This window comes from Musa acuminata, chromosome BXJ2-2, assembly GCF_036884655.1.
Source record: "Musa acuminata AAA Group cultivar baxijiao chromosome BXJ2-2, Cavendish_Baxijiao_AAA, whole genome shotgun sequence".
Taxonomy (NCBI): Eukaryota; Viridiplantae; Streptophyta; class Magnoliopsida; order Zingiberales; family Musaceae; genus Musa; species Musa acuminata.
This window is the reverse complement of record NC_088339.1, coordinates 32,383,280-32,401,274: the sequence shown is the minus strand read 5'-3', so window position 1 is coordinate 32,401,274 and position 17,995 is coordinate 32,383,280. Positions and strand designations below refer to the sequence as shown.

Genomic DNA, 17,995 nt, shown 5'->3' with positions numbered 1-17,995 from the left:
TATGGAAATTTCGGAAAACTCAAATTTTCTTTGTTGTTGTTGCTTCAATTCTTTTAGGTTTGTTTGGATTGGGATGGCATTTTACAGTTGTACCTTTTGGGAAGCTTTTCCTTGATTGGGATTGGGGCTATTTGATGCTCATGTATTTAGAGCACTTCATGCTATTTAGAGCACATCTGTGCATACTCCATTGTACTCTCATCTAAAGTGGACATGCACATTATGCTTTCTTCCTGATAAATTCACTTTTATTGTCACAATAGACTTGTCAAGCATGCTTTCACTGATAGATTTGGATCAAGATGGTAGAGTCTCGATCCCCCTAAATTTTATGTAACCTTGTGATTGGTATCTTGTGGTGCAACATGAGTGTGTCTTACTCTCATACATTGTTTTCTTAGGTTCTCTTCTTGCTGTTGTTTCTCATGTTGGTGAAGAATACATATCTTCTTTTTGTTTGCACTATTGCTGTAGAACTGATTTAAAAAAGTTGATTTGTTCTGTCTAGATTAGGAATCTATCATAAGAAATCTTTAGTGCATAAGTATAAACTCTTGACAAAAGAGTTACTTCAGTATTTTTTTCATATTTGTGGTATAAATTCATCACAGGGTAATATATCTTGAGTGCTAAATGTTGTGGTAACTTCCTGTAGACATTTCTGGAGATTCAAACAGGATACTACAGTATATATAATCAACTGCCATAATTAACAATGACTCTTGCTATATATGCCTTACCCATTTCTTTCTTGTGCCAACATTCTGAACTTGCTTTTTTTTTTTTTGGATGTAAAAATCTATCATATTTTTTGTAAGGAAAATAGATGTGCCAACTGGTTGACAAACAAAGCTAGATCATCTAGAGCCTCTTTTTTGCTTCAAGGGAAGTAGCCTGAGGCATTGAATCTTTTTATGAGTGATGATCTCTTAGGCACTGGTGTAATTTGATGTTTAAATTAATTTAAACTGTTTTTATTTTTGAAACAAATAAAAAGGCATATCCATTCCTTGAGAGAGCCCCACCCACCATAGGCATGTAGAACACATGGTCATGTTCCTGAAGGAAAGCCTTTATGCAATGCATTTTCAACATCCAGGGGAAGTTGTTCTGTAAACATGTAGTATCTTCACAGTCATATATATCTGTTGGACCACTGCTATCAATGAAACAATTTTTATCCCATGTTCATTATTTTTACTAGTTCAATATTATGCATGATCCATGCCCTCTTTTATGATTTAACAGATGTCCTGTAATCTGTCAACCCATCTGAGGAGGAGTTATGTTAATTGGTTTTTTGTAGTTCTTGTTTTAAATTTATTTGATTGTGACACTTAGGAGCATTCTTTCATTCTATCTTATCTTAATCTATTAAAAAAAAATCTTAAGAGCATTCAAAGTGTTTTAACATATCCTCTTCCCACAAAGGTCTAGAAATACAAATTAAATCTTATTTTTAAGGTCCCTTTTTTTTAACCTAATAATCTTTTTATACTTAAATTTATTCAAATGAATTTGATTCTTCATTAAAAATTTAATATTTTTTTTCTTATTGTTGCATATTTTCTGTGCAACTTTGTATTGAGTGGTACTCATCAAGCAATGTTTCATATAATCATATCCTTTTATATCTTTCCCTATTAGAGAAATAAATATATATTAAATGACATATATGATATTTTCTCTTGAATTCATCTATCACTTATGAAATATTACATGAATCTGCGTGTATTCATTTTCTCGCCGTTCGATCCCAAATGGTCAGGTTGACCAAGATGCCGGAGATCCAACGGTCGAGGATTCCATCATCAGACCTCTACACGCATCTCGGAGTAGCTGTCGCCGAAGACCCAAGCCTTGGAAGACGAGGACGAGGAAGAGGAACAGATCGATGCGATACGACCTCCCATGGCGTCGCAGAGAGATCGCGAGAATTACGTCTACATCGCCAAGCTGGCCGAGCAGGCCGAGCGCTACGACGGTACGAATCGCCCTCGCTCCTCTCTTCTAGATCTCTGAACCGTAGGGCTTTGCTGGCGCCGTCGGATCCCCTAAATTCGGGTTTTTGGTGACGTTTACTGGGCGCAGAGATGGTGGACGCGATGAAGAAGGTGGCGAGCCTAGACGTCGACCTCACCGTGGAGGAGCGAAACCTGCTGTCGGTGGGGTACAAGAACGTGGTCGGGGCGCGGCGGGCCTCGTGGAGGATCCTCTCTTCGATCGAACAGAAGGAAAAGGCCAGAGGCAATGAGCATCATGTCAAGCAGATCAAGGAGTACCGGCAGAAGGCGGAATCGGAGCTCTCCGGCATCTGCAGCGACATCATGACCTTGATCGACGAGCATCTAATCCCGTCCTCCACCGCCGGGGAGTCATCGATTTTCTTCTACAAGATGTGAGCCTGATCTGAGATGTTGGGTAAATGCACATAAATTTCTGAGGTCTGACCTTTTTGTTTGGTTTGATTACAGGAAGGGAGATTATTATCGCTACTTGGCAGAATTCAAGGCTGGCAATGAGAGGAAGGAGGCTACAGACAAGTCTTTGGAAGCATATCAGGTAGTGTTTTGACTCAAGTTTTAACTTTTTCTATTATTTTTGGCTCTATATCTGTTTCATCTCAAGTAGCTGCCTTAGGTAGCGACATTTTGAGATTCCTTCTAAAAATGATATTTTGTTGCACTTCTATCTATATCAGAGTCATTGATTGATAATGTAGTTCTTGATTACTTTGTCATGGTCTTTCTATTATTAGTTAACTGTCATGATTTAAGGATATCTTGCTCTCCTCTCTTGTGATGTTCTGGTTGTCATATGTTAATTGACTTCATCTTGTCATATCTTGCTCTCTGATCTCTCATTGCCCCCTCCTGTATCTTTCTCATCTCTCATCTCTTCATCTTGGCTATTTACTTTGCCTAATGAAAGCAATATATTATAGTTGGAACAAACTATTTAGCTACTCTATTTTGGTTAGTGAACTTTGGATTCATCCTGGAAAATGTGTTGGTATGTGCTACACTAGACTTGTGATGTAACCTTATTCATATTGTTTACAGAGTAGTGTTTTGCTGTAGTGATTTTTTTTTATTGTCTGGAACCATTCAACAGGCAGCTACCAGTACAGCTGAGGCAGATCTGCCTCCTACACACCCAATTCGCCTTGGTTTGGCATTGAATTTCTCTGTGTTCTATTATGAGATCATGAACTCACCTGAAAGGTATGACCTGCTACAGTTTTACTTATTTGACATCATTCAGATGGTTTTGTTCCAGATTACATGTCATTTAAATCCATTTCCAGGGCTTGTCACCTTGCCAAGCAAGCTTTTGATGAAGCAATTTCTGAGCTGGATACATTGAATGAGGAATCGTACAAAGACAGCACATTAATTATGCAACTTCTGAGGGATAACCTCACATTGTGGACCTCTGACATCCCTGAGGATGGAGGTAATAGCAATTCTAATATTGGGGTGGTGGTCCATGCTTGTTCTGATTTTATTGCATTGTGAAGTTTATTTTGTGCTTGCATATTCGAATAAGGCATATTGGGATGTTCATAGCTATGCATAAGCTTGGAGCATAAAGATGTTTTGCCTGGCATTTATGTAAAGCTTTGTTATACATGACGTTAGACATTTTCTTGGCAAAGTTGCACATTGTACCAGCAAAACAAAAAGGAAAAGAACAGACTCTTTTACTCACTTTCTTTTAGATATTTGTGAATCCTTCCCTTTTGTTACATTGAAGATGTCTTCAAGTTAGAGTGGGAAAGTTTATCCAGATTAGATGTGACATGGAATTTGTCCACAGGTATGGACAAAAAAAGGTACAACCAACCAGTGACTTGACTAAGGAACAGTGGCAATCTAAACTTTGGATTCTTAGATGCTTTAGCAAAAATTCAAGATTCTTAAATGCACTAAAATATTTTTAGCATGATCTGGAAATGTATGGTTCTATTTGAGAAAAGCTATTATTTTATGTGTTAGAAGAACCCTGACCTACCAAATGGCAGCTGATGCTATTATAGACATCTGATGCCTATTTGTTCCCAGCATCTGGTCAGTAAATGCTGCATGCAAAGGCACATTGGTGATAGATCCTGTAAATGGTCACCTAGACACATTCTTGTATATTTTCTGAACAGTAAGCCATGGTTCTTAAGATTTATTTATATATTTTTTGAACTAAATTAGATAGAGGTATTGATGTACTGCTCATTTTAAAAGTCATTCATAATAGTTTGTCTGATGGATACTATTTTGACTTCTTATGCATGTCTGAGTGTCTACCTCATCTATGATAGACTAGCACAACCAGGAGATTACTGACCTCTTTCCCAATAAATTGAAAGCCCTGGCACTGGCTGTGCTTGTATTTACATTATCCATATTGTCATTAGATCCAATGACACTTCTTTCCCTTGAATATAACTGCTTGAGAAATTTGATGATGCATATTTGCTCATTGCTTCAGTTTGCTTTCTCTTTTACCTCTGTTGTTTCTTAACTGTTGGCATATGCAAGAAAGTAATTTGTCTCCAAATGCATTATTCACTATTAATTTAGTCATATTTGGTTTGCCCATAATTTTTTTGAGGATGCTAAACATTTGCACTTACTCCACATTTTCCTAATTTAGTTTGCTTGTTCATGTAAATCAATACACAATAATCAAGTATCAGGTTATATTGTCATATATAGGATAAGGGTGTTTCTATCTTCGGAGCATCTCCTCTATGAGAACATAAAGATAAAACCTGTTTAGCTTTTCTTTTTCCCCCTTCATTTTTATGTCTTTTGTTTGTAAAAATCTAAACTGATAGTTTTTTTTCTGACTTTTTTTTTTATTTTATTAAAGCATTTTACTTGTTTCTAGAATTTTTGGAAGTAGTGATTAATAAGTATCTTCTTCCTTAAATAAATACCAGTTACCAGCAACCATCAGACCTAGTCCTTCTTTGGGAATAGAATTTAAGTTAAATTGTGATGATCAAATCTTAGTTTTAAGTTAAAACAAAAATATTTTTGTTGTTTCTTATTCTTAAAACATAGAATATAGAAATAATGCCAAATGGGCTCTGAGGTTCTCAATGCAGGTTCTTGCTATTTGTTAGCAGAGTGACATCTTTATGTCATAATGTGCAAAAAGTACTCATGTAATATTTGGTTCGTGGCAGTAAGATTAGCATGGATCACAATATGAGATCCTGCTACTTAATTGGAGTTGGGTGGATAACTTTTTCTTTGGCTTTCTCATGCTGAAGTGTGATGGCGCCTTACAGATATATCAACCTTTACGAGATGAAACTATGTGAATTCATTCTGATTCCTATCCCTTAAATAAAACATTTGGGAAACTGTGGATTCTCGGTGACCTTCTGTGCTGTTTGTGAGTGTTTAATTTATTTTCTAAACTTCACCCTGGCAGTACAACCCAGCAAAAGCTTACTTTTCTTATATTTTCGGTTATTCACTTCTCGTGATCTTAACTTGATTATCTGTCATGTTTGCACCCTGATTGCTGATGTTCTTATTGGCCTCTGCAGAGGATACTGCAAAGAGCGGTGCAGGTGAAGATGCACAGGTAGGATTTATATGCTTATCTGATGCCGTATAAGTTTTGGAGCCAAGTTTTTCTAGAGCTCACCATTTTAATATCTGCAAATAAATTTTGCAGTGAGTTCAGCCAACTGTAGGGTCAGAACAGCAAAGATAAATTCGCCATTGAAGTACATTGTGGCATGTATGGGCTGGTCGAGGGTAATCTTCAAGTACTAGCTTTCCTTCTCGTGCCTGTAGTGAATATTTATGTTGCCGTTGGAATTTTATCTCAATGGAATGGCTTTGAAATCTACTGGCGCTGAATCTGATTCCTTCATTGTCATGTCTTCAGTAGATATATCAACATCACAGTGTGCCTGCGTTAAGTCCTACCTAAATTCCTGTATTGGAGTGAAGTTTCAATTTTTTGTGGTTTTCTCACAATTCTAACTTTCCATTAAGGTTTTTAATTTCAAATAATATTGTCTGATACGAGCGGTATGTAATGATCCAACAGCATACTGGTACATGGATCGGTCGCTATCGGACGGAACGCTCAATATCGCTTGATATTGGATGATATATGGGTATATTGGACGATAATGATCGAAATTTTAATTGTTATCATCTGGCACAACTCGATCAATTATGATCATTATTGATCTATAATAGTGTTCCAATTGATCATTGAAGCTCTTTTTTAGCGATTTTTTAACTTATCTTCTCTTATTTCATTCCATTTCATTTTCACACTCTCTTAATTTATCTCAAGTTTTTTTTTCTTCATATTTACACTCTTAAACTTTACAAAATAACAATTTATGAATTAATAATTTAAATAATTTATCTATAAATATTTTAATATTTACAAAAAAAATAATTCATAACGGATCGAAATATGAATAAAAAAAGATATGTAATAATATTTTTACCTAATTTATAATTATATATTTTTACCTAATTTATATTGGTTTAGTTAAATTTATATTATTATTATATTTATTTCTAATTTAATAACTCTATCTTAATTTTTTTTTTTCGAATATTTTATGTCTAAATTAGGTGTACTATTCGGTATGTCCTAGCTCGAAACTTTGGTACGATATAAAATTTTAATCCTTGTTTTTTATTTTTATTTTTCAAGCTTACAGCCATTAAATTTTCTACCACGAAAATTGGAAAGGAACGATCCAAACGATAGAACTGTTTAGCTAAGCTTCTCAGGAGGAGGTGTTTTGCTTCTTAAGGTGCATAGTGAGATTGGGGGGTTTTGTTTGATGATTGATAACAAATCTCATTCTAATTGAAAAGAATGAGGAAATGTTGCTGTTAGCTGTTAGTACACAATGAATTGTTCTCTTTTTGCTATAAGAGCAAGAGAGAATACCTTTGGTTCCCACCTTGTCAATTGCTATCGTTGTGCCTTTATTTGTCGCTCTCAAATGTCGTCTTGCTCTTTTCTACCACCTTCATTTGATGAGATTACCCCTTGTCCTCATGTGTGGCCTTGTCCTTAGCCCATTCTTCGCCTCTTGGATTTCAAGCCACCTATGCTGAAGAAAGTGTGTCATTGCTCATTTCTTCTCATTGCTTTTGTCTCTTGTCATCGCTCAATCAAGGAAACAGAGTAGCTCAATGAGGCATGAGCAATGCTTGGCATGGTAGGCCATGCGAAGGAAGGAGGGAGGGGAAGTCTCACCATGGCCACCTCCTTTCGCAATACTTGGGGAGGGTCAGGTGATTGATGAGGCAGAGGTAGTGTCATGGGCGCCTCCTTGCCCTCAGCTTCGTCGCCCACCTCGACACTGTCAAACAATGGTAAGATGGAAAGACCACGTGAGAGCAGCGGAAGAGGATGAGGTTGAGGAATGGTAGGATGAAGGAGACCACATGAGAGCGGTAAAAAAGGGTGATGATGAAGGCAAGGAATAATGGTGCAATGATAAGGGCAAACGAGGGGTTTGTAAGAGGGCTAATTACATAGTACCCCTTTTGGTTAGACCTCTTTAGCATCCCAATCCTTAGATTTCAAAAATTTATATTGGGATCTCTATAGTTATGAAAGTGAAACATCTAATTCTATTTACCCTAACGACATCGATTTTACATATAAAAGCATGAAAATGATGGGTAAAAATATAATTTCAACGTCTTAGCTACATCTTTGATGGTGACGAATGATGACACCGTTAGGAGTTACAGGTGACTATTGTGGATGAAAAAAAAGAGCGATAACGAGATGTGAGATAAAAGAAGAGGAAAAAGAGGATGTCGTAGATGTGGACGCTCTATGTCGGAGATGCTCTTACGCTGCTCGACAACTACGTCGCCGAGCTTTAAGCCCTTTGCACGCCAAATACTGAGCTATATGAGGATGTACTCAAAAGGCCTCGTAGCCCAGTATGACCAACATTAGTGTAAAATCTGATTGCTTTGAAGCTACGTTGATTTGTCCTCAATCTAATCTGCCTCCATGATATTTGAGAAATATCTATAATGATATACTTCATATGACTGTAAGATTAAATGTTTTGGCTTTCAACATGCAGACAGGGAGAGTCATATGGCAGCCCACAACCAACCTCGCCATTCAGGCAGGGTATTTTTTTGTTCTCCTCCAGCCTTTGGAGGAGCATTCTGTATTTTTGGGAATAAATTCTGTTCCAATTACTTAATTTTCTCGTTTCAAAACCAAAAAAAAAAAACATTTTGGAAACTGTGTGATTTTTAAAAGTCCAAAAACTCCATGCTACGAGGAGGCAACTATCAGAACAAACATGTAATTAGCCCGCCCTCCTACTACTGAGGAGAGGAGAGAAGAGAAGAAATAGTGAAACATCCTGCTGCTAACCACAGACTCCAAACATCTCCTGCAAGGAACAGCAGTCAGCCTTTTTAATCAACCTCATATTGAATTTTAGAGGGCTAAATTCCATAAAAATAAATGAGAACCCTATAAAAACACCACATAAGCAAAACTTCTAATCGACCTACTTAAAAATGTGACAAGAAGTTTCCACATAATAATGCCCAAGAATCGACCAAGTCGCTGAGGTTTTGGGTCAATTAGAGTTATAGAGAGCTTCAACTGGCTGTAAGAAGCACATATATACATCGAGAAATCAGCGACAATGCCATACAGAACAACATGAATTAGACTGACTAAAAGGCCAATCTGTCAATAAATAGGACCTTGATCGACTTCATTGCTGGTACTCCAAGTTGAATGCAATAGCCTCCCTGTAAATTAGCTCCTTCATCTGTTCTTCAGAGAGTGCATGCTGCTCGATGTCGAAACTGAAAGGTGTCATGCAGACTGGTTCATCACTAATGTCGTGTAAAGATGCCAGGTAGGGATGTGCAAGTGCATCTTCAACTGCCAACAAATGGAAAAGTAAATGAACCATTCAAACAAGACACCATGACACGATAAGGAAATAAGGGCATGAGATATTTTTCACAGACTAATCCTTTGCTGAGCAAGCAGACAAAGGAAATATTAAGCAGGTAATGAAATGTGATGTACATAAGAAGAATATATTTAAAATTATGTACTAATTAAGCGTAGGTCTCTGATTGATTTCCAAGTATCATCCCTTGAAGGTTATAATTTATTAGCTAATTCAGAATTGTAGAAAGTGTGTGATTCTCTTGTATCTTTAATTAAAAAGATAATCTGCTTGCAAAACGGTATAGAAATGTTATCGTCAAGAGATAAACTTGCTAACCTGCCAATCGACAAAATATTAAGTTGTGACAGTACAAGTCAACATATTTTAATTTTTGATGTTTTAATAATGTGCAACCATGCATGAAACAATTTGAGAGAGCTCATTACATCAGTCATGGTTTTATAATTTAAAGGGGCAACAACCACAATTCTATAATCACACACAATGCATAACACAAAGTGCATCATAAAGCAGAACTTGTAAAATAATATATGACTGTGTTGATTATCTTAGCAATTTTCTCAAATTAATTAAAACCGGCAAAAGCTGAAAAATAAGAACTCACCAGTTATTCTCTGTCTAGGATCAAATGTTAGCATTCTTTCAACAAGATCAATAGCTGCAGGGTGAACATGAGAAAACTTTTCGGGAAAGGACTGACGTGGATGACGAGGAAGCTGGCGAATGTATCTTCTTGCATTTTCATTCACAAAATCCAAATCAACCTCATTTGGAGTGCCAATAAGCTGCATGATACAAGGTAGTTTACCAAAATAAAAATTAGATGCACATGTACACTAGAGGACATCAAATACATTAAATATAAAGCAATATAATATGTCAACTTCTAAGGCAATACATGTTAGAGTGAAGATAAATGCAAGACATTTATCATTCATTCAATAGCTTGTGTTGGATGTTCATTAAGATCCAAAACCAATTGAAAAGGAACGAAATCTTGGTTTAAAGAGCACTGATACAAATCCAAATACTAGTCATTTCATGTCAAATTAGCAAGAAATAGTTATAAATGTCACATAAGGCAAGGTTTGAATGAGAAGATCATACCTCCATCAATAGCCGTAGCTGGTGCACATGATCCCTTCCAGGAAATAGAGGCTTCCGGTCCATCAGTTCCATAAAGATGCAGCCTACTGACCACACATCAATTGCTGCAGTGTACTCTGAAGAATTTAGCAACAATTCTGGAGCTCGGTACCATCTTGTAACAACATATTCTGTCATGAAATCAGTTTCGGAGGTAGTACGAGCAAGTCCAAAGTCACAAATTTTCAGATCACAGTTGGCATTTAAGAGGAGATTGCTTGGTTTTAGGTCTCTGTGAAGAACATTTGCTGAATGTATGTATTTTAGACCCCGAAGAATCTGATAAAGGAAATACTGTATGGGAACGAAACAAAAGAGACAACTGGAACGAGTCAGACGATGAACTATGAGAAAATCCCAGAATATTTAAATCAAAGAAGAAATAAATTTCCACATGATTGATTAACAAGTTTGACCAAACCATGAGGCAAGAAAATAAGATTCCTATTGGAACTGTGATCTGTTCAGCTTATGACTTATTGATGGCCTTTGCAAGGCTGTAATGAGCCAAGCCAAGCTAACAAACTGCTTTCCCAGGTTTAGCTTCCTACAAGGATTATATGGGTATTATCAGGTTTGAGCTTGAGCTTGGCTTTTCATAAGCTTGGCTGGTAACCATTACAGAAAAATTATTAAAGCTTTCATTAAGTAAAACCAGTGAGCTTTCTGAACCTTTTTCTTGTGACAAAGTCTCACTGATGCTCGAGCAATTTGTTTAGATAAGATAAAATAAAGAAAGTTTTCTAGGTCAGTAATCAAACAAATTATAATCAAAACCAAATAAATTTAGCCATCTTTTGTTACTAACTGAAGTAATACACAGAAGTACTAAAGTTAATGAACAGGGAAACAATATGTAAATCCATTCGAAACAGAATATCCCTTGACAAGGCCTAATGTAAGATGACTATCTGATGCTATCTCAAACTCATGATAGGTGCAGTGACAAATCAAATATGACTATCTAACAATAAAATAAGTATAATAGATCTGTATAATGTGAAGAACTAAAAGATACAACCTGACAATGCTCCTCAGAAAGACCTTGGTTTGAACGGATAATTTGATGAAGATCAGTGTCCATCAACTCATAAGCAATGTAGACATCATTGAATGTCTCTCGTACAGGTGGTGGTATTATATCTCTGATTGCAACTATCTGTATGCATATGCAAAAATTATGAGTCAGAAAAAATGATCAACTTCGAGTTTTTTCTTTTTCCCAACAAACTCAGTGTGGCCTTTTTTGCATTTTGATGCTCCACTTCATAAACAGAAATTTAAGGTTCTAAACAAAACTAGCCATTTTTTACTTTCTGATGAGTTTCAGTAAAGGAGGATCCTGCACCCTTAGACAACAAAATGAGGTCCCAAGAACAACAATCTCTGCCTCAAAGAAAACATGAATAACTTTGAGAATACAACATCAATTGAAGAGATACTTAATTTAGTTGGCTGTATAGCATGAGCTCAGCATTTTACATTGGTGCAAGCTATACTCCAAAGCTGAATCACTAATATACAGTAACAAGTGTACCATTGGGCATGTGGCATGGTGTTTAGCAAAAGGTTATATGGAGGTCTGCTCACCATGGGATCTATAGAGGATCCTATGTACATTAGCCCTACCCCATGCCAAAGAGGTCAGACTGTCAGTACCATAACAAATTCCTACCATCCAAGTTGCAATGATTTTGCTGTTGATTTGAACCCATGACAAATTCCTACCATCCAAGTTGCAATGATTTTGCTGTTGATTTGAACCCATGATGCCCGGTGATTAGTACAATAGAAAGTTAAGTAAAGATACAGTTCAAACCCAAGTGATTACACTGTCATATGAGCAAAAGGAGAGATTGGTTGGACAAAATCATTGACCTGTAAAGAAGGAAATGTCTTGTGTATCTTCTTTGTTATATGTACAGTTTGTTTCTGGAGCAACAGAAAATTTTTTGGCCACGAAATTGCTTTGCACTAGCATCCAATACAAATGAACTCCGATGTCTGAATCAATGAAGCTAGAAACTTTTACTTGGATGGATAACAAGTGATACCGGTACTCTGATGTCTCAATTTTGATGTGTACTAGAAACTTTTACTTGAACGGATAACAATCAATGAAGCTAGAAACTTTTACACAATTTCAATGTGTACTGCCCAATACAGGCGGTACGTACCGGTCCTAGAGGATACCGGTATGCATACCTCTCTCTACAAGGTGGTACCAATTTTTTTTAACCGATACCGAGGCGTACTAACTTATATCGCCTCGGATTTCGACCATTACCAAGGCGTACTAATCGGTACGTCCTGGCGTGGTAGGTAAAGATATTTTTAAGATTTTAGGGTGTATCGTCGGTATGTCCTAGCGTACATACCGGCACATACCGTACTGAGTAGAGCTCGGTACACCGGTACGGATCGATATTCAAAACTCTTATATCAGTTTTATTTTCGTGGGACACTACCACTATTGAATTGATTGATGCCTATTGCAATACTCCAAAAGATCATCATGCTAATACATAAATACTTCAAATTATTAGAAAAAGTGGCTCAACGTATGGAAAACCCTGTGAGATCTGGGGAAAGTCAATATATGCAATCTTACCCTTTTAAGTGAAAATATTATTTTCGTGACCCAAACTCTGATAACAGTCACAAGTGAGTAACCTTATCGTTCTATCAAATAATCAAATAATGTCTTCTTGATTAAATGTTTAGAGAAATGGATATCTTTGTTTATCTTGTTTTAACAATCATATTATTGTTGTATCTAAATCAAGTAAATAATCTTGGTATAATTAAAAATACACATTTGTGTGCATGTGTACCAGTAGCTTCTCCCTCTTAACCTGTAGTTGCAGGTGGCTTTCTCCCTTAGCTCTCATGGTCAGCCCCCATGTCAACTACTAATTATTTTTATTCTCCACAGCAATGATTAACAGTCACAAGTGAGTAACCTTATCGTTCTATCAAATAATCAAATAATGTCTTCTTGATTAAATGTTTAGAGAAATGGATATCTTTGTTTATCTTGTTTTAACAATCATATTATTGTTGTATCTAAATCAACTAAATAATCTTGGTATAATTAAAAATACACATTTGTGTGCATGTGTACCAGTAGCTTCTCCCTCTTAACTTGTAGTTGCAGGTGGCTTTCTCCCTTAGCTCTCATGGTCAGCCCCCATGTCAACTACTAATTATTTTTATTCTCCACAGCAATGATTTCAATAGGCGCTTGGGCGTTCGCCTAGGTGATCTGGCAAGGCGAGACGAGGCTCGAGCGTCTCGTTTCATGTCCAGGCGCCTCGCTTCAAAGAGGCGCCGCCTAGGCGCTTGCCCGAGCCCAGGCGTCGGGCACTTCGGGCGAGCGCCCGGGTTAAACCAGGTGACCGAACCGGTGTTTTACGTTTGGTTCGGTCTCCGGTGCTACAGTTGGTTCGATTGAACCAACTAAAGCACCAATATCAGCCTCCCAACATCCCTCTCGCGACTTCTCCAACCCTAACCTTGCTCGCGATTCTGCCACTGACATTTCCTCTCTACTGCCACTGTTTCTCTTTGCTATCGTTGCCCGTCTTCGTTGTCGCTGCTCTCCGCTACCGCTGTCACTGCTTGCCATTGCTGTCGCTGTTGCCGTTGTCACTATCGTCGCTCCCGCTCCTGCTACCACTGCTGCTTTTCTCAGTCAGCAGCCTCAGTCTTACTCTTACACCGCTGCTCACTGCTACTACTATCGCTGCCGCTGCTATCGTTGCTTGCCATTATCGTCGCTCCCACTCCCGCTACCATTGCCGCTACTATTACTCTTACTCTCTCTACTCACATCGACTCGATAGTATACTGTTAACAGTATATTAATAGTAAACTGTTAACTGTATACCAGTAACAATATTTTTTATTTATTAGATTAATAATATATTATTTTGATTTTAATACTGCTAATTTTTATTTATTTAAAAATTTTGTTATTGTTTTGAATTTTGAGATTTTTTGTTAATGTGATATTGTGATTCTATAAGATTTTTTAATTTAATATCATATTTTTATTTAAATAATTATATTTATTAATTAATTTATGTATTTTTTATATTTTAGTGCCTCGTTTCACTTGGGCGAGCGCCTAACGCCTCAGGCGTTTTTGCATCTTGGCGCCTAGCGCTTTTTAGATCACTGCTCCATAGTATTGGCTTTTTGTCTTTCTGTCTCCATATGTACTAGGTGTCACTATCACTACCAACATTTATCCACAGTCATAACTTGCATCCTTGTAGCACACCTATTTATGTTCCTTTATTCCCTCTATTGTCTCTATTGCATGTGTTCTGACCATCAACATTATCCCATACACCATATAGCACAAGCCACAACAATGGCTAATGGTAATAGAAAGTGGTGTAAAGACAGAGAACAATGAGAAGAATTATGTGGCATGCATGTACATTGGATTGGTGAAACTAGGGAAACGGGTAAATTAAAGAAATAATTTGTGAAAATCCTCATAGCCTCTATATCTCAATCTATCTTCCTTGATGTTTCTAGTTTAGTTCAAACAAAAAATATATATATAAGAATGAAAAAAAAGAACCAAAAGATGTGAGATCAAATCATAGGATCTAGTGGTTGGTGGGTGGATTTTCTTTTCTTCCTATACCTATTTTTATCATAACAAGACCTTTCACTTGATTTAGATATATAATAACATGATTTCTAATACAAGATTAAAAAATCTCAATTGATTGAGAATATATAATTGATAGATTCATAAAAGACATCATCCTTATGTTCAATATAATCTTAAATAAATCTAAATATCTAAAGAGATCATGAGAGACCTAATGATTCCCTTAAAAAGGTGATGTTCTCCTGAGATCATGAGAGACCTAATGATTCCCTTAAAAAGGTGATTCTCCTGTGATTCCTTTTCTTTTGTTTTCCTCCTTTCTCCTTTTTGCGAAAGAAAGATATGAGGAAGAGCGTCATCCTTAAATCTTTAATTTCTCAAACAAATGCTTCTCAGAATTGATATTACCTAACCATCCATGACAGGGATTTAGCTTATTATTATTAAAAACATAGTTGCAGTGATATCATCCAAATAATAATACAAATTAGAACTGATCAGGATAGACACAGTATGGATGGATTCCTGCTGTTCAGATTAGATGATTGTGTGTGAATCTATCCCATCTTCTATGGTCAGCCATCAAAAGAGGCTTATTGAATGATTTCTTGTCAGCACGTTCTTGCTTTAATTGTAGTTATAGCTATCACACTGTAGTGAAATTGCATGCAAAGATTTCTCAAAATGAAGATTGAAGACAATAAATGGTCCAATCACCACAGCCTACCTTATTCAATATGCTGTTTAAACATTTTCAGCATTTAATTAATTTATTATCTTTCCACAAATAACACATTAGCACATCCCCTTGGAGATGCAAGCTCACCTCTAGTTCCTCTTCAGATCCTTCTGTCAAATCCTAGTTCAAGTGACAATAAAGCCTTATAGACCTTAAGTAACAACAATAGCTTAAAATATTTATGAAGTTTGGTCAGTGTCCTGAATCTCATACAACTTAGGACAAGTATCACCAGCAATTGTCTATGAATCTGGCGATTAACTGCTTATATTCATGTCTCCTTCAGGTAATCTCCATCTATAACTAAAATGGACAAAACCCTCCTAACAGGTGCATCAGGAGTCTATCAAACACTGTACATTTAGTTCAAACTAATATTCTTGGTCTTCACTATATACCTCCAACAACCAAGAATTACAAATCTTCTTCATTCTATATCTTCAGTGAAACAACTCATTCATCTCATTATATAGCATCTAAAAAATTCAAATGCTATAAACAAAATCAATCTTGTAGCTGTTAGGAGGGGCATTTCCATGATTGAAACAAAATGCAAACAAAACAAAACAAAACATCTAACTTTCAACGTTTTGCTCGATTACAGTTATATTGTCCTATCCCATCTTCTTGATCATAACTCCATCGAATATTAGAGAAAGAGTTTCTCTTGAAATCTCTGGACTATCAATTGTCAAGTGTAACATCGAGTCTACCATTAGTTTTCTGGCTGTAACAAAAATCAACAGTTAGCATTATGCTTAGTTGTAGACTAGTAGAGGGTGTTATAGGCCCCAATGTTTATGCTAGACTAGCGACGAGACCTCCATGTGGTTCTTTATTTTTTACCATCTCTATTATCTTAAGTAATTATCCATACAGCTGTCAAAGGCACTTCCCTCTAATTTAGAGCTTATTCTGTTCGTTCTTTTGAATCAATGAACAATATGTCCTTTCTCTATGCAAATAAAAGTAAGCTACCTATTTTAGAATCCTTGTGTCCTGATAAATCATCCGTTTGCTTTTGTAATTAACTACTTGTAACATTGCATCTCTTGCCCATTTACAGGAAGCACAAATTAAAAGTGCATATTTTATGAATTTTCTGTGCTTCTCACTCAACACCGACAGGTGAATCAAAATGATCACGCAGTAGCAAAAGCCACACCGGATATGGACGTCGAGTGACAAATTGATTATTTGGTACTTCATTAATTGATCTACATCATTGATCATTAAAAACCCTCCTAAACTACCAAGCAGAGAAAAGGAAAAGCAAAAGAAGAAACGACATAGAAAAAACAGAGCTGACAAACCCACTGACATTTTCGTGATCCATGTGCCTGAGAAGCTTTATCTCACGCAGCGTCCTCTTCGCGTCAATCTTATTATCAAATGCGTTGGCGATCTTCTTGATCGCCACTTGTTCACCGGTCTCCGAGTTTAAAGCCGAGCTGCAACCACAAATCCGACAACCAAGTGACAATTAACCACCATCAAAAGAAAAGAAAAAGGACTTTCCTCTAATCAAATGCGATCGAGACCACGAGTAGCCAAACAAGATCGGATATTTCCCCACCAGGGAGCAAACCAAGAGAGAGAGAGAGAGAGAGAGAGAGAGAGAGAGAGAGAGAAGGGGTGGGCGGAGGAGGAGGATTACCAGACGATCCCGTAGGCGCCCTTCCCGATGGGCATGATGGGGGGCTTGTACTTGGAGGTGACCTCGAAGATGTTCCCGAAAATGTTGTATTGGATGAACCGGCCACCGTGGCTGAGCGTCGCCTGGATGCTCTCCTGCCCCTGCGACGGGACCGGCTGAGGAGGCTGCCCTCCGGCATCAGCCATCTCTGCATCCGTCGGCTGAGCTCCTCCTTCCATCTCCTCCCCCTTCCGTCTCGCTCCTCTCCAAACCCTAACGGTCGATCCAATCCCCTCTTTGCCCGACGTCGCTTTTAGCTCTAGAAAAGGCCACAATTTGCCCTCCTCTTCGATTTCCTCGCCATTGCAACGCAAGTTTACGCGTCAATTCGTTACGGAGGAGTCTCGTTGACGGACAGATGATTATGCTTTTCCATATCTATCCTCTCAATGTCTCGAAATAACATATTTGCCCCTCTAAATTTTAATATAGTATATATCTATCATCAATTTTAAGTATATATCTATCATCAATTTTAATACCTTTGCACCTTCAAATTTTGAATTCTATATGCTTAGACATGTACATATATGCATTCAGATATTTAATTTCTTCATGTATGACACTTCTGCTATTGTCCATTTGATAGATTCAAATTGTGATAATTAACTAGATAAAATTAATCCATTAAAATATTCAAAATATACTTAATATTTTTTGGAATTGAAATTTAGAGTAGTGGGTATAGAAAAAATCATTTTTGTAATTTTCAAGTGATTATGTTACCTACAATAATATATCTATAAAATTTTCAAATTTATAAGGATATAATTTGCTTTAGAAGGGCATATATATGCAGTTTTGAAGAATATAAAATTG

At 36.9% G+C, this 17,995-nt stretch overlaps 2 protein-coding genes across 2 annotated transcripts; one reads left to right on the top strand and one right to left on the bottom strand.

Moving 5' to 3' along the window:
• Positions 1 to 1,817: 1,817 nt before the first annotated feature.
• Positions 1,818 to 5,876, top strand: LOC103976428 (14-3-3-like protein D). The gene is made up of 7 exons (XM_009391621.3): positions 1,818 to 1,984; positions 2,092 to 2,398; positions 2,475 to 2,562; positions 3,115 to 3,224; positions 3,308 to 3,456; positions 5,558 to 5,595; positions 5,689 to 5,876. The coding sequence occupies exons 1-7, from the start codon at positions 1,912 to 1,914 to the stop codon at positions 5,689 to 5,691; spliced, it is 768 nt and encodes a 255-aa protein (XP_009389896.2). The 5' UTR covers positions 1,818 to 1,911; the 3' UTR covers positions 5,692 to 5,876.
• Positions 5,877 to 8,521: 2,645 nt separating this feature from the next.
• Positions 8,522 to 17,488, bottom strand: LOC135606130 (mitogen-activated protein kinase 1-like). Its single transcript, XM_065096949.1, has 6 exons — positions 17,138 to 17,488; positions 16,802 to 16,931; positions 11,133 to 11,270; positions 10,073 to 10,405; positions 9,570 to 9,750; positions 8,522 to 8,928 (listed from the first exon to the last, which is right to left on the bottom strand). Exons 1-6 carry the CDS (start codon positions 17,353 to 17,355, stop codon positions 8,756 to 8,758), a joined length of 1,173 nt encoding a protein of 390 aa, XP_064953021.1. The 5' UTR covers positions 17,356 to 17,488; the 3' UTR covers positions 8,522 to 8,755.
• Between the last annotated feature and the right edge of the window lie 507 nt (positions 17,489 to 17,995).

Excerpts from the sequence above, each read along its gene's own strand:
- LOC103976428 (XM_009391621.3), top strand. The coding sequence starts at position 1,912 with ATGGCGTCGCAGAGAGATCGCGAGAATTACGTCTACATCGCCAAGCTG. Across the intron at positions 2,563-3,114 it reads AGTCTTTGGAAGCATATCAG|GCAGCTACCAGTACAGCTGA; the intron begins GTAGTGTTTTGA and ends ACCATTCAACAG. Across the intron at positions 3,225-3,307 it reads ATCATGAACTCACCTGAAAG|GGCTTGTCACCTTGCCAAGC; the intron begins GTATGACCTGCT and ends ATCCATTTCCAG.
- LOC135606130 (XM_065096949.1), bottom strand. The coding sequence starts at position 17,355 with ATGGAAGGAGGAGCTCAGCCGACGGATGCAGAGATGGCTGATGCCGGA. Across the intron at positions 9,751-10,072 it reads AGCTACGGCTATTGATGGAG|CTTATTGGCACTCCAAATGA; the intron begins GTATGATCTTCT and ends TGTATCATGCAG. Across the intron at positions 8,929-9,569 it reads TCCTAGACAGAGAATAACTG|TTGAAGATGCACTTGCACAT; the intron begins GTGAGTTCTTAT and ends ATTTGTTGGCAG.